The following is a 20,658-nucleotide window of genomic DNA, read 5'->3' on the forward strand; positions in this document are numbered from 1 at the left end:
CCCCAACCAAGGCCTTTCCCACTCCAAACTGGTGTCTCACAGAGCGCTAGCTGTCTGGAGTGGCTAGCTTTCAGGTGGCTATTGCGACCCTCTTCTCGACGGGGAGGGCGCGCCGCATCCATGTGTCCTGGCGGCTCAGTGCGGGGGTGAGCCACTGGCAGAGCTCCAGGAAGGTCTGCCGGCGCGTGCGGAAGTTCCGCAGCCACTGGTTGTCATCCCACTCCCCCGTGACCAGCTGCTCCCACCACTCGGAGCTGGTGGGGTAGCTCCCAGAGGCAGTGGAGCACCTGGCGGGGGAGGAAGCAGGGAGCCTGGTGATCAGGGATATCCCTGTCTGCCCACTGGGAGGGCCTCTCTGCCAGGAGCTGCTGGGTGGCCTCCCATGCAGCACCTAGCATGGTGCTTGCTCCCTGGGTGACTACCTGGAAGGTATCCAGGTGCTGCTGCTGCTGCTGCTGGGGGTCCATAGCTGCTGTGTGGCTAGTGCGCTGCAGACCTCGTGCTGTGCAGGCCGGGTGTGTCTGGGAGGGGCCCTTTAAAGGAGCGGCTTGCTGTTGCCCTGGAAGGGCTAGTCCAGCCTGTGACCCTGTCCGTGGGCTTTGCTGGCCCCTTATTTCAACGGGGAGCGCTTGTGTGTATGGACGCTTCATGTTTCCTTCTGGGGGGGCTCCTTTCGATGTTCCCCGTCACTACTTTGACATTGAACATCAACGGCACCAGCCCTAGAGGATGTGTAGATGATATGCGTCGAAGTAGCCTATTTCGATGTTCTTACTTTGAAATAGGCTACTTCGGCGTAGTGTGCTAGTGTAGGCGTAGCCGTCATGTTCAGTGTACATCATAAACATAATTATTGAGAAGTCAAAACAAGACTCCCCCAAACATATGTTTTAATTCTTCTGATTTACAGATTAACTCATGTGATCAGAATCTGAACCGATGCTGTGAAATCATAGAAATCAACTCCATGATTCAGGGGCAGCTTTTCACAATTCTCAATCAAACTGCTCGAGAAGGTAGGAATTTTCCATATCTCTGTGGTTTGCAGGTATGACTTCCATTTTTTTTTAAAATGTAGATTAAGTATTTGTGCATTTTCTCACGTATGCCTGGTTTATATATTTTCTTAGGTGGGCATTATGCTGGTGTAGAAACAATAAAATCGCGTCTCTTGCCGTGGCTAGGGACTTGTTTTTCCAGTACTACTTCAGGAAGGCCCTTTGAAACCAGTCTCTCGCTTATTCAGGTATGTTAAATGTTTTATTTTTCATTTTTAAGATGATAAAATATATATAAACTAAAAATTACCTCCAACAATGAAACAACTATTTTTAACTAACTAAAATAGTTAGAAAAAAAACAGGTATTTTTTTTAATTTTTTTTACCAGTTTGCTTTCTAAACTATTTTCTCAGTTGTTAACTGTGACTTTTTAAGCTTTAGAAAGGGAGTAAAAAAAGTAATTGAAGTTAATTTGACTAAATTAGCTAAGCAGGCCTTAAACAGTTGTTCAAGGCATTAGTTCCTTGTCAGTGTCTTTTTATCTAGGTAAAGATATATGTTAGTTGTGACATCAGCATGAGACTTTACATCATACTTGTATTAGAAGCATCTTAGGCCGTGTCTACATTACCCCTCTTTTTTGGAAGGGGTATGTAAATACCATGGATTGGAAATCCTAAGGAGGCACTGATATGAATATTCAGTGCCTCATTTGCATAATGACAGCCACCTGGAGCATCAAAAGTGCTCCTTTCGAATTGAAAACTACCTGTGTAGATGGGGTTCCTTTAAAGGGAAACCCCAATTTCAAAAGCACCCTTCTCTCCTCCCCACCCCACCAGCAGCAGTGACCAACCAGCTTGGGAGCCTCCTCAGCCCAGGCCCAGGGAGGGATGGGGAATGGTGGATGCAGCAGCTTCATCTTGCCTCCCGACCATTATCCCAGTTCCAGTCCCTTCTTAAGAAGAGGAAGCGGCATCAGCGGCTTAGGGTCGGAAGGGATCCTTTCGCCACCTGCAAGTAGCACAGCCGCCTGGTAGAAGAAACTTAGTTGCTGGGAGAGCACTTGGAGGCAGTGCCTCTTGTTTGAGAGCACCAGTTTATTGAATACTGGCTAAAACAGAGTTTACTGTATTAGTGCTGGAGATGCTGACTCTTGTGATACGTTTTTGTGTTCCCAAAGAAAACAGTAGTGTCAGCTAGTGGGGAGATGTGGAAAAAATATACTGAAGGTCAGGAAGCCTGGGAGCAAATGTCTTCATGCTCTCCTTCCTTTCTCACTTTGTCTTTTCCCACAAATAAATTGTTCACAGACTAAATACATGATTTCCCTGAATAAAATGACATCCATGTGAACTAGGATTAATCTGACTAAAATCTGTATGTAATAGAGCAGCTTTCTCATAATTTTGTTTGGCTTAATTTGTTTTGTTAATGACAGCATTTAAACGATGGTAGGAAAGAAATAATCTGTGATCATTTGAGTTTTCCACTGCATTTGCAAATGAAAGGAAAGCCTCCAAAATGAGAAATGAAACCCAGTGCAGAATTACTAGTCTGCTTACAGTTTTATTAGCATATGCAAAGTGATATTAAAAGCAGTTTCTTGGTTAAGGGAATATTCTTTTCAGTTTTTCTAGCTGCTTAATTTATTCTTGTGATTTATCCCCATTAATTTGTATACCCAGCAATGGCTGTGTCTGCACTTAGGCTGTGGCCACACTTGGCCAAAACTTGGAAATGGCCATGCTAATGGCCAAATTGAAAAATACTAATGGGGTGCTGAACTGAGGGGAATAAGGGGATTTCGAAATGTGTAAGTTCCTTTTGAAAAGGACCCCTGGGTAGCTGCATCGCTTTCAAAGCACAGAAGCTGGAAGCATGTGAATGCTACTGAGGCGCTGAATATTCAATTAGTATTCTTTGATTTGGCCATTAGCATGGCTATTTGAAGATTTCTCTAAGTGTAGACCTAGCCAATGTGTAAAAAAGTGAATTATTGAAGGCTTGGAAAAATGGTTGGCATATTTAGTTCTACAAAAATGTACTTTGAAAGAAAAAATACAAAGAGCAGTGTCTGTTTTGTATGCATATCCATATGCATATGTACGTAACATCTCTCTACTTACAACAACATGCAACTTTTTACCCTGTGTAATTTAATTTTTGTTTTCACTCAGAACAAGTACAATAAGATCAATTTAGAATTATTCTTTACTGCATCGTTTCGGAAAGTCACAGTTTATCATGAGATACCCTAAGGCAGTGCTTTTCAACCTTTTATTCTTTTGTGGCCCCCCCAAAATATGAATGGAGATGGGGAGCCCACTAGAAAACTTAGTCTGACCCCAGGTTGAAGACTGCTGTTCAATGGTAATAATAACCTTTTGCAGACCCTTAGACATAGTCTTTGAACCCATTGCGGTCCCTGGACCGTGGGTTGAAAACCAAAATTGTAGGGAAATGCTGTATAACTTTCAGGCATAATGTTCAAATGCTTTGATATTTGTATTTCACCATAGGAGTCAGTTGAGAAAGAAAGGCAGCTGAGGGAATTTGCCAGCATTCGGAACCAGGAACTACAACAGCTGGAGAAAGAACTGAATTCAACTCGTTTGCAACTCAGCTTAGTGCAACAAGAGTAGGAGAACTAACTGTATTTTTCAACTACAAATCTATTTTTCTTCTCAAACCTCACTTCTAATAGAGGTTTGCAAAATGTTCCATTTCTGCTTTGAAATAAGAATTTAAAATATACCTGGATTTGAATGATATGGGACTATATAGCCAAGGCATTAAAAGTCCTCTAAACAGTAAATTAAAGCTTAGTTGGTTCATTGGTTTGTAAAAATTAAAATTTTTAAAAATTATATACTGCCTTTAAGACAACAGACCTGGCAGAAATTAAACATTTTGCCCTGAAAATTTTTGATCACAATACCGGTAATTTATTTTACAGTGATTCAGTACTGCATGTTGCACAGAGGCAAATTTTCATGACACATTTTAGATCAATCCAATTTTTTTGTGCAGTATTGTGTTAGTCAGGTTGCTCTCATGCAAGAGACAAGGAAAATATGGTAATAACTTTTTTGGACCAACTTCTGTTAGTAGAAATAAACCTTTGAAGTACAGGGTGTTATTCTTCAGGTCTGGGGAATGAAATCAGAATGCCTGAGCTTTATACAAATTGGGACAGATAATTAAGCAAATCCACAAGATCTCTGTTGTGTCCTAGCTTTTAATCCGTCTCTTGGAGGAGCCAGGGAGTCCTACCCTTTAGCTTCATGGTAGGCCATCCAGCCTCATCACCTTCTAGATTGAACCTCTGGACTCCTGCTTCATATCAAGAGATCTGCCTATTGATTCTAACTGAGAGTGACTCCTGGCACAGAGGTCTACACTTCCTGGGACTAATGCACCTCAGCAAGCATTTGCAAAGCAGAGTATAATTTATTACATAAGTTACATGGAAGTCCTAATGCTACCCTCCAGAAATAATCTGTTCTGTTCAAGCCAGGGCAAACTGCTAGCTGAGATGTAGTAGATTCCATCTTAAGCTTTGTTTCTCCCTTTCTGACCTCTTAAGAGTGCTTAACTACCTGTCCCAACTTAAATTCGGCTCAGGCACTTTGATTTCTTTCCTGAGATCTGAAGAAAAACTTGATGTAGTTGGAAAGCTTATAGCTTCCAACCATGAGAGGGTTTAAAAAACAAAAACAAAAAAAAACCCTAGGTAAATTCATGGAGGTCAGATCTGTCAATGGGTATTAGCTAAAATGCTCCGGGATACAGTTCCATGCTCTGTGTCCCTAGTTTTTCTTTGCCAGAAGCTGGGAGTAGATGAGAGGTGCTGGATCACTCAGTGACCTTTTCTGTTCATTCCTTCTGAAACATTTGACAGGGTAGACCTGGCCTATGTTGGCTCTAAGTATGAAGAACTGTGATCTCTGCCCCACAGAACTGTTCAGTTGCACCTATACTACGGACATCTATATACTGCCAAAGACGTTGATGTATAGCTCTTTGCAAGTAGAGAAGCCTGCTGATAGGAGGAGTAAAGTGGCCAGTTGCCCAAGGGCCTGATGTTTCAAAGGGGCCTGGAGCTGCCACCTCTGCTGCCAAAGTAGCTGCTCTGCTGGGGCTGGTGCTTTGGGCTTCTTTGAAGTGCTGTGGAAGCACTACTCCATGTGGCTCTGAATAGGGTGGGGGCAGTGCCAAGGTCTGAGTGGTGCTCAGGGCTTATTGCCCCAGCTCCGCCCCTTCTGCTTTTGTCCCCACCCCTTCCAGGGGCACAAAGTTAGTGACCTAAATTACACATGGGTAAATTGGTGTGTGCGAAAGAGGTTTAAGGGACTCCAGGGCTATGGCTACACTACAGTGATCTGTTGACGGAAATTACTGTCTGAAGAGCTCTTCTGGCAAAACCTCTGTTGACAGATCACGTCCACACGCAAAAGCCAATCTGCTTTCTGGACAGAGAGCAGCCAGACTGCCCGGCTGGTCTCGATGGAACAGCCAACCGGAAGCACAGCAGACAAGACTGCCCGGTGAACCAGAAGCCATGTTGGTCGACAGAGGGCCCCCTGGAGCATCTACATGGCTTTTTTTGTCAACAAAAACTGTCAACAAAGGCGTTATTCCTCATTGTAGAGAGGCAGAACGCTGTTGGCGGAAGTGCTGAGTTTTGTCGACACTGTTGGCAAAATGCATTGTGTGTGTAGATGCTCCAGGTTTTGTTGACAAAACTCTCTAGTGTAGACATAGTCTGGGCGTATAAGACTCTTAACTTGCTTATTATAAACAGTATTAACTTATTTGATCCTGTGAATCTTGGAAGGAAAGGGAAAAATGCAAGGTAGCTGAGCATCCCAGCAGGAAAGAACAAAAGGGACAGGCTCTAGGTATAAGGTTTGAGAGAACAAAAATGTTTGTTCAAATGACAAATCTGATTTTCTTTTTGTTTTTTAAATCTATTAAAGGAACGTTTGAAGTTGAGAAATAAACAAAAGCCGGTTTGCCTTTGACTCTGTTTTGATAAAGCAACCAGTACATACGCTTAACATTAGATTCGTTTTAAAATTCAGAACTGTGCTGTGTTGTTGTAATGGGGCACACCAACCTCCACACAAGGCAGGGAGGGGTTAATGGGTTACTGAAGAAACTCAGAGGAATGTCCCTGAGGCTATTATCCCATGGGGAGTGGGGGGAAGAGAGATGGGTAAGACCCAGGAGGGATGTGAGAGTTTTATTAATCCCAGGGTGGGTGGACATTTTTGTACTGCTTCATTTTGACATTAGAAAGGAAGTCTAAAGGATAAAAATGGAGGCAGGTGTGCCTATTCTGAGGCTACCTGCTACTGGAGGGTGCCACAGATGGGGGTTGTGAGCGTCCAAGAATCAGGGGTCTACTCAGTTTACATCTTAGCAGGGATCTTCTTTAAATCAGCATGGTAATCCACAACATTTAAGTTTGTCTGGCTTGTGATCTCAGATCACTGAGGGTATGTGTGTGTAAAGACCAATTCATAGTTTTCTTTTGATTCTTTTTATGCAATTCAAGGATACCATAAGGAAATCAAATTTTAATAGCATAAATACCGTTTATTAAAAATGTATGCAAAATACATGTCTGCTAGAGTTGATTATGTATTTATAATGGATCTTTGTTACAATAAACTTTAAAAAAATTACTTAAAACTTACCATATCTTTCTTGAAAGCATACTCAGTTTGGGTGCCTGTGAAGTCATCAATAATTCAGTTACTTATCCAAGAGATTACTTACGAGGGTGTCCATGTAGAGCTCCCATGGAAAAGTTTGATTTGAAACAAACAGTCGAATGAGAAGTTTTCTACGAAAGAGACATTCAGCCCAAAATACAACTTGTTCTGTGAGAACTGAAAGGAAACGCGTTTGAAAATTTCTGGTTGCGGCTCCCCATTGACTCAGAAGATGAACTGCTCAGGAGCTACAAGCTAGAAAGCCCAGGGAACCCCAGCTTAGCATGTTATCAGGGAGCTGGGGAATCTAGTAAGCTGGAAGGAAATAAGGCAGGTTTCCTTCAAAAATTAATTAAAATCAACACTCTTCTGCTGTAAGAACAACAAGAAGTCTTATAGACTAACAGATATTTTGGAGCATAAGCTTTCATGGGCAAAGACCCGCTTCATCAGATGCGTGACTGGGGTGGTGGTGGTGGTTCAGAAGGGTGTTTAAAGAATGGGGCCCCAGAAAAAGGGAGGGCCAGAGCTGACAAGGTCTATTCAGCAAGGTGGAAATGGCCCATTATCAATAGTAGGTATCAAAAGAGGAAAAAACAAGTCAGATCAGACAGGGAGAGATGAGCCATTGTCAGAGTTTAATGGGGAGATCTTAACACCCAGGGCAGAGAAGCTGCCTGTGTAAGCTCTGAGCCACTCCCAGTCTCTGTTTAATCCTTGGTTAATGGAGTCAAATTTGCAAATAAATTGCAGCCCAGAGATTTCTCTCTCCATTTGATTTCTGAAATTTCTTTATTTCAGGACTTCCACCCTTAAATGTGCTACTGAGTGTCCAGGGAGATTGAAGTGCTCCCCCACAGGCTTCTTTCCCCCACAGACATTACCGTTCCTGATGTCTGATTTATGTCCATTTATTCTTTTACGTAGAGAGTGTCCAGTTTGGCCAATGTAAATTGCAGTGGGGCATTGCTGGCACATGAGGGCATATATTATATTAGTAGATATGCAGGTAAAGGAGCCCCTGATGGTATGGTAGACCTTGAATAGACCCTGTCAGCTCTGGCCCTTCCTTTTTCTGGGATCCCATTCTTTAAATACCCCTCTGAAACCCCCTCCACACTCATGCATCTGATGAAGTGGGTCTTTGCCCACGAAAACTTATGCTTCAAAATATCTGTTAGTCTATAAGGTGCCACAAGACTTCTTGTTGTTCTCGAAGCTACAGACTAACACAGCTACCTCTCTGATAGTCACCTGATGAACATTTTAATTTTGACAAACTGAGATTTTTCTGACAGAAAAGTGTTCTCTTGGGACATAACTAACCAGTTTTATTTGCATATCTTTCATTTAAACAAACACAACTTTCACAAAAATAGATTTTTCCAAACTACTGTATACATTTTCTTGCTATGCAGTCATGTGTTCCTGTTACCAGTTAGAAAGTTGGTGACCATGACCTATCAGGAAAGTCTTCTATTCGTTCCTGGAGTGTTCCAGATTCTAGGTGATCACTAGAGGGAGTAAAGTCCAAAGGGCGGGTGTGTGCACACGCGCTATTAAGGGTAAGTCTGTACTTGGTGGGAGGGAGGGGTTGGTCTGGTTGGTGTGCTGTGATCGATCTTTCAGGGATCAGCTGTGTGTGTGTGTGTGTGTGTGTGTGTGAGAAGACGTTAAAATCGAGCTCTCTGGGCTTGGCCATCAACCCTGTTGATCCTGATATGTCAATTCTAGCTACTCAAGTGGCATGTCTAGAATTGCATATCTGGGATCAAAGTTGATCTCTAGTGTAGATCAGGCCTTAGATGGCTCTGCTTGTCAGTCTGTGCAGTGTGTAGTATAGAAACCAATAATATGAGCATCTCAGCAGATCATAGTCACTGTCTCCAGATAGAGGAAGAGATATAGTCTCTCAAATAAAGAGTTAGGACTGAAGAGCTGGCAACTAATACTTTGAACTGCACACCATATCCTATGTGGAGCATAGGGGACTGATGTTTTCAGATCAAAATAACTTGTGCTATTCAGGAAGCAAATAACAGGACACTTTGTGCTGAAACTTCCAAGTGCTTTTCAGGAGTAGCCCTTGTAAGGTATGTTGCACTGTTCAAGACAGCTTAGAAAGATATTGCCAACTGTGGCAAGGATCATACAGCAAGAAATGGTCTTAGCCTTTGACCCAAAGCATTATACAAACTTGCTTTCATCTGCAAGTCCAAGAATGACAATAGCAAGCCCTGTTGGTGAAAAACAGACATAACTGCTTCAATAAATGCTATAGTCACAATTATAGTCCTTCCAACAACTGTCTTCTGTCTGCATATCAGCATCATTCTGCCTTGCCTTGGTTTAGCATAAACTATTTTGAACCTGTCTGCATCTCTGTCAAGCTCTGGGAAGGCAAATACAATGATATCCATGGTGGAGGAAAAGGAGATGTAAACCCGAGTGACTTTTGCATGTTGATGGCATCTCTCAACTAATTCATGTTGCCATATATCTACATTGAACCTGAGAGGAGATAAGAAATGCTGGAGGACTCCATATGCGATCACTTGGGGAAGAAAGAGTCTTTGCAACATGCTGGAATCTTTCAGAAGAAAGAATAAATTGATTCTATTGACCTCATGGCTTAGATCTGTAAAAAGGTTGATAAAAAGCCTAGCTGAGACATTGTTAGGAGACAGTCACCCAAGGACGATAATACCATCTTCAAAAAAAACAAACCCTAGAGTTGTAGGAATTGAAGAGTGAAATTATTGACTTTATTTGTTATCACTAAGGCTGCTAAAATCAAAACAATCTCTGGAGTGTGAGGTGCTTAGTCCTGGATGTTAAAAGATGGTTGGCAAATTTAGTCTTGAAAGGAGGCATTACCAAGTGTCAGTAACAATGGGTCTTCAAGCTCTTTTATAGAGTCTAGGATGCATCTTCCCTAAAATATCTAAGACTTCATGTATACGGCCATGTCTACACTAGAGATTTTGAACCAACAGGAAAATGTCTCCCACAGACATCGTGCTGTCTGCACTGGTTCTTCTTCTTGTAATTTGTGTGTCTGAGGGGGATGTGTTTTTCACACCTCAGGGTAACAGAAGTTATATCCATAAAACTGCTGATGTAGATATAGGCTTACTGGCTTAGTAAAATTGTTGACTGAAGTTTGCTTGCATAATGCAAATATAAACTCTCCTGAAATAAAAATTAGTTTTCTTGGTAGTGGATGGTGGATTTATACTTAATCAGATCTAATCTACGTTATACAGCTGATATTAGTTAAATATGAAGATTGTTTGGGCATGCAAGGAAGGGAGAGAGTGACTTGTATTGCTGTTCAGTGATGATGCTTTCCTATTAATTTGTGGTAGAGAGGGCTTCTGGAGCAATCTGTAACTAGCCTGCCTCACCTGGAAGTGTTGTCTGCCAAGAGAGTCTTAAAGATGACTGTGTTATGGCTGCACTCAGCACACCAGATGAAGAAACATAAAACCAAGGTTTTGTGTATGTTATTCATAACTTCATACTTCCTTGTGAACATTACATGCTCAGCTTTTTGTATTGCTTATGACATTTCATGAGCATGTCATGACTGGAGCAAAGTAAAACAGTATTTGAAAGAGAAAACATTGTTCTCCTCAGTCATGCCTTTGAGGGTTTGCTGTTGCTTAGAAGGCAAACTTATTGAATATTTAGGATTTTTCTAAACGTCATAGGCTGCATCGTCCCAGGTATCAGAAAACCCCAAGACTGTGACTCTTCAAAATTTACTTCATAGAGTTCCTTACATCTCTGTAGTATTTCATAAGCCCACCAAAACCAAGTGGCAGGAGATAGAATGACACTGATTCTCTAAGAACTGTGTGGTTGTCAGAACCCGTACTCTGCCTTGTGCCCTCTTTCACTTCTGGCAATACAGCTCACTAAAGAATTGTGTTGACTACATGTGGGCTGACTCCAGCATTGAATAACAGAGGGGATTAATACTGAAACTGTTGGCACTGATTCTTGTTAATTTACAGGAATATGTGATACCAGCTAAGGTAGATATGCTCTGTTTTTTGTGCCCTCCATCCTCATGGTCACGGGCTCATGGTCACAGGCTCACCTCTATCACGCTACTGAACAAAAAATTTTATCTAGAAGATTTTCCCCCTAAAAAGGCATCTTTGAGTCAACCAAAACATTTAAGGAAATTTTGGTGAATCATTTCAGTCCAAGCAAAGAAAAAAATTTGAAACAAACTTTTTAATCAGTTTCCAATTATGTTAGACAGTGAGGCATAGACATAGGAAGGCCAATTAGCTGGCATTTCAGCAAAGCCTCCTGTATGCACAAGAAGAGACTGTTTGAGTTGGACTGAGAGGAGGACGTCCTACATGAGCAGGGTCTATACAGGCTGGAGCATATCTGCAGAAGACTTTGATTTTGAACTGGCTCCTATAATGAATTATGAATCATTGGTAATGATACAAGATGATGGTGTAGTTGCACTTCTTTTTACAATGTATATATGAAAGTGAGCAGCAATAGTCTGCACATCTAGGAGTCTAGAGAGCAGGGACTTGGAGACTGATTTATGCTAGTTGAGTTGAGGAAAAGAAATGAATAAAGGCTTCAGAAGCAATGTTGCGAAGCCAGTGGAAAGCAGTCAAGTTCTTGAGCTAGAAATGGCAGGTTTGCCGATGGAGTGCTCATGTTCAGAGATTGACAGATTATGGATAATGAGATAAATTGGGACATCTAAGTTAGGGAGGGAGACAGAGGAACTGGAGCTTCATAAGGTTAATAGTAATGGGTTACAACACAGTAATTCTGTTGGTATAATTTAGTTCAGATACGATTTTTGCAGACTACGCATACAGGTGATCTGCTAAAATAGTTGGCTTGTCATACAAATTTCACTTTGAGAATCTGTACCTTTAATTTAGAGGTATATTCTGGTTATTAATTTCTCTTGCAGTCTGGCAGAAGCCCAGATGGCTCTTGAAGACACAAAGACCAAATCAGCCACTACCCTTTTGGCAGCAGAGGATGAAATTGTTCATCTAAAAGCCGCGTAAGAAAAATGTGATGTAGGGATACTTGTGTCTTTGCATGCTGCCTTTACTGTCCCCATTTGTGATTTATTTGTGCATTGTTTCCATTTTTATAATGCTGAATTCTCTACTGTCCTGTGCCGCTCCAAATAAAAGGGAGCAATTCTCCCTAACGACACATGAAAACAGACAAATCATTTATGATGTATTCTTCCCCATATAAAGTTTACTAGCCGATCCTGGCCAGTTGTCTTCTAGACTTTAATAGTTGGATACAACGCTTTTGGCTGGATAGGCTTTATGGCTTTTGGGGGTCCGCCCCTGTTTTTTTGGAAAATATCTTTCTTCCTGTCAGCTGTCTGGATTTAGTCAGTTATTTAGGCAGGGTACTGTCCTATTTTTTTTTTCACCCAACTTTTCTTTGCAACGTTTAGAGAGATGGCTCATTAGTTCCAGGATGTGTCCTTTCTCTCTCTTGGCCACAGAGTATCCTATCAAAAACAGCTTTTTAGTTTGGACACATCTGTATTTTTTTTCTTAACAGCCAGGTAATTGGAGCTTTGCTCTGTGTATATAGAGTGTCCATGATTCAGTGGAAGTAGATCCAATGTGAGAGGTCTTATGTTGACTGCATCCTATGTGAGTAAATCATGTATGAGGTCCTGTGTAAAACCTGAGAGCTGTGTTTACACATGCACAAAATAAGTGGCCCTCTTTCGAAAGAATGGGAGGAGCGTCCACTTGTGTAACACTGTCTTTCGAAAGGAAATTGAAGGAATGGGGCACAGATGTTGAAATCTGAACCCCGATCCCATATCAGGAAGATTGTCCGCCCTTGGAAAAACTAAATCGAAAGACTACATGTGTGGACGCTCCACATTTCGCTTTCTTGAAAGACAGGTCTTCCAGGGCACCGGTCAGCTGGAGTGCGGGGCTGCCCAAGCCGGCAGCAGCATGGCTCTATGGTTCCTGTGTCCAGCCACCTTACAGCTGCATGCGCACAGGAAACCCATGGCAGGAAGCTGAGAGTGTGCTAGGAGAAGCCCCTGTATGTGCTCCAGCTCCACGGTCCAGCACCGCAGCCATGGCCAGCAGCTAGCTCCTGCACGAGCCCCGGGGGGAGAAAAAAAAAGGGCCCTCTCCTGGACGGAGCAGGAGCTGTGGGACCTCCCTGTCCTCTGGAAGGAGGAGTAGGTCCTGCATGAGATGGGGGTCAAGTGGCGCAATGCTGCAGCCTTCGGCCCCCTGGCTCAGGACCTCCTCACCAGGGGCTACCTCGAGCGTAATGCTGAACAGGTACACTTTAAGGTGAAGGAGCTGTGGCAGGGCTATGCCCGGGCCAGGGACCAGGCCAGCTGCTCTGGGGCTGTCCCAGCCACAGGCCCCTACTTGTGAGGCATCCTGGGGCACCAGGACAGTTCCCCGCCCCCCTGGTATTCCTGGACACACCTGCCCATGAGCCGCAGCCGGCGGCAGAGGAGCAGCTCAGACCACGGACCCCAGAGGGTGAGGGAACCACAGAGTGGTTGAGCGAGGAGGGGGACCTTGCCATCTACATCCCCTCCCACTCATCCAGCCAGGCGACCGGGAGCCAGGCATCCCCGGACGTCACAGAGGGACCCTCCGGTACATACGTGGAGGGGGCGCGCACACCGCTGTATAGGGTGGGGGGCAACACAACGGCTAGTTGGCTGCACACAGGACCAGGGGTCCTGGGCCACACATCATGCCAGCCCACCATGGTATGCAGCATCCCTAGGTGGCCCACCAGCGATGCCCAGCACCTTTCCTCAGTGGACAGCACTGCAAGCTGCACATGGGGCGGTGGCTGCTCTGTGCTGGACAGCACATGTGGACTGCACACCGCAGGCTGGGATGGGCCACCCACACGAGAGACCCCTGGATGCACCCCCATTCAATGGGATGTCCAGCTTCTGGGGGGTGGGTTGGTGCCCATAAATAGTCTGGGCCAGGCCCTGCTTCAGGGCAGAACAGCCAACAGTTAAGGTGCTCAGGCCTAGGTGAAAGCCAAGGAAGCAGTCGATATGCCTAGAGCCAGGGGAGTCTGGCACCCAATCATTGAGGTGGCAAGGGGAAGCAGGGCCCACCCACTCCACTGTCTCCCATCCCAGGGCCCTAACAGTGTCAGATAGGCTACCACTGGGTCAGTGGGGATCCTGACCACAACATACTGACTGGGTCACTGGAATCACTTCAGCCAGACTTGGGATAGCTCCTCTCCAGGGCTATTTTCTCACTCCCCCTCTGAACATACCTGGCTTGGTAGCACGTCTTCAGGATCCATCAGTGATCATAGCAGCCATGGCCAGTCCTCTGCTTCCTGTTGGTGCACGGTAGCCTCCCACCTCAGGAGCTCGGGGCTGGCATCTGGCTCCTCTGGCAGGGGAGACCTAGCTGAGCTCTCAGCTTCAATCCTTATACTTGAGGCCACACCCCTCTGCCTCCTGGGGGGCAGAACAAGATTGATCTGGCTCCACCCACCAGGGGACATTGGGGTGGCCTTCCTTTTCTGGGTTAGGGTCGCCAACCTACCTCACTACAGGAACAAAGAAGGTTGATGAGGACTGGTTATTTCCTATCTGTCAATACGATTTGTTCAGATTCTGTAACACAACATCTCAGACATCCATTTGCTTCTGCTGTTGTTGTAGTAGAAGTAGTAGTAGTAATCTATAGTTCAGATAGTTGTCCAGGATTTTTTTCTTGATCTTCGAGTGTAGGTTTTAAGCTCAAGTCTCATTGCTGAAGAAGATTCTAACTGATCAAAGCCAGCCCAGTTTTGGAGAACGAGGTCATAAACTTTTCCCTCTTTCTTTCTCTATGGGCTTGTCTACACTGCCTCCCTACTTCAAAGGGAGGGTGGTAAGTAGGACGTAGGGAGTTCATTAATGAAGTGCTGCGGTGCATATGCAGCACTTTATTAAGCAAATTCACCCCCCACGGCAACTCGGAAGTGTTAAACTTCGAAGCGCTGACTTGTGTCTAGCCGCAGCTCACCCGCTGGTACTTCAAAGTGCCTGGGCAACTTTGAAGTCCCTTTACTCCTCAAAATTTTGAGGAGTTTTAGAAGACCCAAAAAACATGCTCAGGATGCCAGAATCCAGCTTATATCATTGCTCTAATGACATAGCAACCTCACGATGCCGGAGGAGTATTTTGAGGAGTAAAGGGACTTCAAAGTTGCCCAGGCACTTTGAAGTACTGGCAGGTGAGCTGTGGCTAGACGTGAGCCGGCACTTCGATGTTTAACACTTCGAAGTTGCCATGGGGGTGAATTTGCTTAATGAAGTGCTGCATATGCACCGCAGCACTTCATTAATAAACTCCCAATGCCCTACTTACCATCTTCCCTTCGAAATAGGGAGGCAGTGTACACACAGCCTATCTGTGGTAAGGCATTTACCTATATCCACTTACCTGATTTGGTATAGTGGAACTTAAGCAGGATATCCCCCACATTGGAAATCAAGGGGAGTCTTCCCACTGATTTCAGTGGGAGCTATATTAGGACCTTTTTCCTAATTTTCTCCTTTGTTTCCTACTTTCGCTGACCTGGGGGTTGCCTTTTTTTTTTATGACAGCAAGAAGTTGTACAAAAATGAGCAAAAGAAGTTTTGTTCTTTGGTTTCGTGGCTCACCACAGTTGAACACACTCATCAACTGAGCATTTTCTGAAACATTCATGTATGGTATATTATTGTACGTGGTTTCTTTATTTCTTCAAATGAAAATGGGGAATATTTCTGAAAGGAGTTATTAATATGTATTTTGAGCCCTGTGAAAGAGAGAAAGAAAACTGCTCTGATTTCAGCATGCTTTCATCAGTTTTTCTCCAAATACCCTCTGATCGCTGTACTGCTATGTCATTAGAGCAGTGATTTAAGCTGGATTCTGGCATCGTGAGTCTGTTTTTTGTGTCTTCTAAAACTGTGTTTTAATCCCATTCAGTCTTTTCTTATGTAATTTTATTTCAATATTTTGTTCAATAGATCATAGTTAAAGCTATTAACTACTTAATTTGTCATCTTTTCTAAGTACATTCGTTACTGACTTTAAAAAAATCAGATTGCATGTTATTTCACAGTGCTCTTTTTAATTTGCATGACTACTCATTCTCCTACTCCAGTTACTGTAATCGGCCAAGCAGTATTACTATCAATCTTAGGAGTGCCATCTTTCCCTGATGCATTTCTGGAAATGACAGAATTTGAATGGGTTGTTTTAAGGAGAGTGGAAAATCAATGCAGAAAAGAGTTCTAATCTTACAATGTAAGATGAATTTTTGAGCTGGGAAAGCTGCATATATTGGTTCCAGGTTACAGTAGTGTTCCCTATCTAAAGAGAAAGGAATCAAGGTTGGTTAAAAGATGAATGGGTTTATCTTAACGAGCTTGCATAAAGCTGAATGAAGGAGCAACGTGTCAGCCTTATAGAATGCTGGATTTTTTCCTTTAAAAATGATAATTTAATATGGTCAGTTTTTAACTTTTTTCTATATTAATGTTTCACTCTCCTCAAATTATCCATTCAAAGTTGGTCATTTCCAGAAAAGAAATTGTGAGTGATGGACTATTTAAGACTCATAGTGATGATGATTGGCTGAATACAGCGTGAGCAGTACTTATGGAATGACAAAGAAAATTGTCACATTGATCTGTAAAGAATGTTGTGAGAGGATTTAAAGCCTGAATGGCTAAATACCAACAAAGTATATGGGGCTAAAAAGCTGCTGAGGTATTATGAGTGGTTTACCCATCATGATGATGAACTATTTGTAGTGTGGTAATATCAACAGGCCTCATCCTGATGGTGCTAGGAGGTGTACAAACATAGAAAGAAAAGATGGCTGCAGCTACATACATCAGTGCTGAATTTACACTGTTGATACTACAGTGGAGATTGTTGGAGCTGCTGGCCATTCTGTGCTGAAAAACTGATGAAAAACTACTTTTCATTTCTAGGGACTTACAGCCCTCGGGTTTTAATATATATTAGCTTTAGAAACTTCATACAGAATTTCCTAGGTTGTACAATTTTCATAAAACATGACTTCCATCAGTTTAAGATGTCTATTTTATTTTTAACTGACACATAAGCAGCTTAAGAATCGAGGGTAATTTGTTTTTACCCTTTAACTGAAAAGTCTTAAAACCTGAAGATTAACTGGCAAGTTATGGTGTGTGGGTGTGGGTGAGAGAGAGAGAGAGAGAGAGAGAAATTAAACGAGATGAGGTTTGTAAGGAATGCTAATGGATGTTCATTGCTGCTTTTTGGAATGTTCTTGTGATATTCGCAGAACACAGTATTTGCACCAGTTTGTTTCTAATAATGTATTTCTGTTCTCTGAAACATTCACAGACCCAATATCCTCTAAAATCCCCATAATGAGCTCTTTAGAACCAGTGGGAAAACTGATAATGTTCTACTCTTTTTTATTTTTTATTCTATTTTTTTGTCTTCTGGACCAGTAGTTTTCTAGAGATTATAAAATACTTATTAAATAGAGAATTTTAAAATAGCATGACTCCCACCCAATTCTAGACTAGCCTGAAAGGAGGTAATGTCAAGGCTTTCAAAGGCTAGAGCTTTGCCTATATGTTTTCACACAGAGGATCTCTTAATCAAGGGCTTTGGTGTTTTTTTTTTTTCTTTTCTGTATCTTTTAAAAATAATCCAGTTTGTGGTAGGTATTGTGGGTTTTTTTTTTTAAGATTTGTGATTTAGTGTGGGAGTGAGTAGTGAACACAGCTGGGAATGTATACTCCAACTGGCTATAAGCTATAACACATGTGACACTGTTTTTCTTATGAGTAAGGTAGGTATCTTTTCAAGTAGCTCTCTGAAGGTGCAATAATTATTTGCAATAACTATCGTACCTGAATTTAATAATTTCAGATAAAAGAGATGGAAATTCTTTAGAAGGTCAGACGTACCACATAGGTGTAAAGATGAGGACTATCACAATTTGCTCTTAAACATCTTGAGTGGTGTGCTTATGAATAATGTTCATTGACTAAAGACAGGAAATACTAAATTCAGACAGCTATGTTTTCCTTGTCTGAGTTTTGTTTTGTATTGCAGACAACCTGTCCTTCTGAGAACTTTTGTTCCCTAGTCACAATAATTTGCTAAGTACCCTGTGGGAGATGAACTGCGTGGTGCTGTTTTTCCTTTTATCTACTTTCTTACAATAACAGAAGCATGGCCTTGCTGTTTCAGATAGACCTAGGGTATATTTTGTCCAGTAGCTGGTCTTCCAACTGTGGCCAATGCCAGATGCTTGAGGGGATGATCAGAAAAGAGAATTGTCAAACAATCAATCACCTGTCATCCACTTTCAGCTCCTTGAGTCAGAGGGTTAGCTACACCTGGAGCATGGGGGTTGCTTCCCTGACTGTCTTGACAAATAACTATCAATAGACCTATCCTTGGTGAATTTACTTAATTTTTTTTTAAACTCAGTAACCTTTGGCCTGCACATCATACCCTGTCAACAAGTTTCATAGGTTGACTCTGCATTGTGTGAAGAAGCACTTCCTTATATTTGTGTTAAACCTGCTGTCTCTCAATTTTATTGGTTGGCCCTTGGGTTATGTGAAAGGGTAAATAATACTTTCCTATTTGCTTTCTCCACACCATTTACATGTAACCCTTCTGCTGGAAGGAGTCGGCAGCAACCAGGGCCAGGTTCAATATCTAGCGGTTTCTTTTCATCCATCTCACACAGAATCTGCTTGAGCCCCCACCCAGTAGCCTGGGAAATTCACACACCCCTAGGCACCTCGGAGAGGCAGTGCTTCTCCACTCGCAAGCACGGGGTCTGAGTGTAGAAAAGAAACTTAATGAAAAAGGCAGAAAAGTCATATGGCATAAGCTTGGGAAAATACCACACCCAGAGTTCATAACCAATCCTCAAGTAACTGTCCCAGCTCAAATGGATTGAGCAGTGTCCTTTGGCTCTCAATCCACACACCCAAGCTTTCTTCGTACTCCTCTTTCAAATGCCCCACTTACAACTCGGTCCAGTCCATGCAGGCCCTGACACATCACCCTGACGCATTCTCTCATTGAACCTGACGCAATGCCACCTTTACACTGGCCTGGCATTCTGCTTGCTCCCAGCCAGCTGCCCCACCGTGCGTCTGCTGGTTGTGCCTGCTGTCCATCCACTGCTCCTCCTACTGGCTGGCCGCATGCTGCTGTCGTGTTGGTTTTGCTGTAGGCAAAACCCTGGGATTCCAGCTCTCAGTGATTTCAGCTCATAGTGGCATTCAGCTCTGGTTCTGGCCACAGCATCTCAGTATCCACCAAGGTGGATTCTCAGAGAATAACTATAGACCCATCTTTAGGCCTACCTGTGAACAGTGAGGGGAGAACTAGTCAAACCAGTCTTACATCTATACAGCCACAAGTCTTCCAACCAGCTGGTTGAACCACCTATGCCTCCCTGCTTTCACCTTCACAATGCTTGCGGGGGGCGGGGGGGGAAAGCCCTCTGCAATCCATATCTTACACAGTAGTGATGACTGCCCTGTACCCCCCACAAAACTTCAAGCATTGTTGAGACTTCACAATTCTTACACTGGGTGATAGCATAAATTGTGACTTTACAACAACATGTTGTTTCCCACAGACAAAATGTCATTGCTTTGCCTGCTCCCATCAGGTTTTGTTTACAAGGTATTACATATGCACACCTTTGTATTTTCAGACAAATGATCTCTGCAGGACACATTCCCAAACTCCTTCAGCAGTATTGAGCTCCTGATGGCACATTCCTTACACGTGGTTTTACAAACATCTAGAAGAGATGACTGAGGAGGGATATGATAAACCACATAGTCCTAGCCTTTTTACTCTCTTCTCACGTGGAAGCTGTTTCATGCCTCGGTTTTTAACAAACCTAAATCTTTCCTCCCAGCACCACTGACTCATCCAAGCAATGAGATCCTGCAGTTCAACAAATCTAACTAGCCCTGGGTAGAATTTCAGAGGATGCTATCATGAAGCTCCTGGGCTTGAGTCTCTTAGCTGGTAGCCTAAATTAGGCAGCAGGACCTTTCTGCCTTTTCCCTGTGTCATTGGTATCTACATGTACTACATTGTACTGGCTTCTCCCCAGCACGACACGTAAGTCTATATAGATGTCTTGAAAGGTCTGTATATTTAACCCAGAAGACAGTTCACCATGTGGATGTTCCAGTCATCACAAACTCAACAATATATATTTCTGATAATTGGACCCCCTTTCACAATTATCTGTCTTTTTCCTCATAATAATTTGTGTCCTCCTCTGGACAGGTATCGTCAGTGTGAGAGGATACCATGATATCATCTGAAAGGAAGTCCCCCCACACTAGCTTAGTATTCTTCTTCCTCAGATTTTCATCCCCCTCACAAGCACAGGGCGTAGGACCACTCTGTGTCCCTGAAAGTCTCTTTGTACCTCTCCCTTAATTCCTCCAGTTCAGCCTCTTGGGTCTCAAGAGCCCATTCTTTGTCTCTGGTCATGAGTTGCTTGCAGCAAAAGCAGACGTACCCCAGCTGCCCACATTCACAAATAAACTGCATAGTCCCCACTCTGCTGCAGGTCTTTGGCTAGCATAATTTTTACTCTTTCAGGTTTAATTTCTTCTCTCGTGTTTTTGTGGGGGTTATTGGTCTACATCTGGAATACATTTGTTACGTAAATCTACCACTAGCTGTCCCTCTCTAAGCCCCCTGGCAAAACTTCCTGTTTGGTTTCCTTTGGCTCCTTAGTAGCTACTTTTTTAAACTTCCTGTTCACTCTGCGTTAGCCCTGCCCCCTTGTCAAGGGATTATAATGCTTACAAGTTCTTCTCACCTGCACATCTCCAGAAAACACAGCTCTGGTTT

At 43.1% G+C, this 20,658-nt stretch overlaps 1 protein-coding gene across 1 annotated transcript in view; it reads left to right on the forward strand.

Annotated features, from left to right (window-relative positions):
* Nucleotides 1–20,658, forward strand: part of SPATA18 (spermatogenesis associated 18) — a 49,834-nt gene that overhangs the window by 11,623 nt on the left and 17,553 nt on the right. Inside the window, exons 2-5 of the mRNA XM_074992098.1 lie at nucleotides 911–1,016; nucleotides 1,131–1,246; nucleotides 3,524–3,642; nucleotides 11,685–11,780. Of these exons, the coding sequence (XP_074848199.1) occupies nucleotides 911–1,016; nucleotides 1,131–1,246; nucleotides 3,524–3,642; nucleotides 11,685–11,780 (437 nt within the window). The remainder of the gene's footprint in view (nucleotides 1–910; nucleotides 1,017–1,130; nucleotides 1,247–3,523; nucleotides 3,643–11,684; nucleotides 11,781–20,658) is intronic.

Source organism: Carettochelys insculpta, chromosome 4 (genome assembly GCF_033958435.1).
Source record: "Carettochelys insculpta isolate YL-2023 chromosome 4, ASM3395843v1, whole genome shotgun sequence".
Classification (NCBI taxonomy): domain Eukaryota; kingdom Metazoa; phylum Chordata; order Testudines; family Carettochelyidae; genus Carettochelys; species Carettochelys insculpta.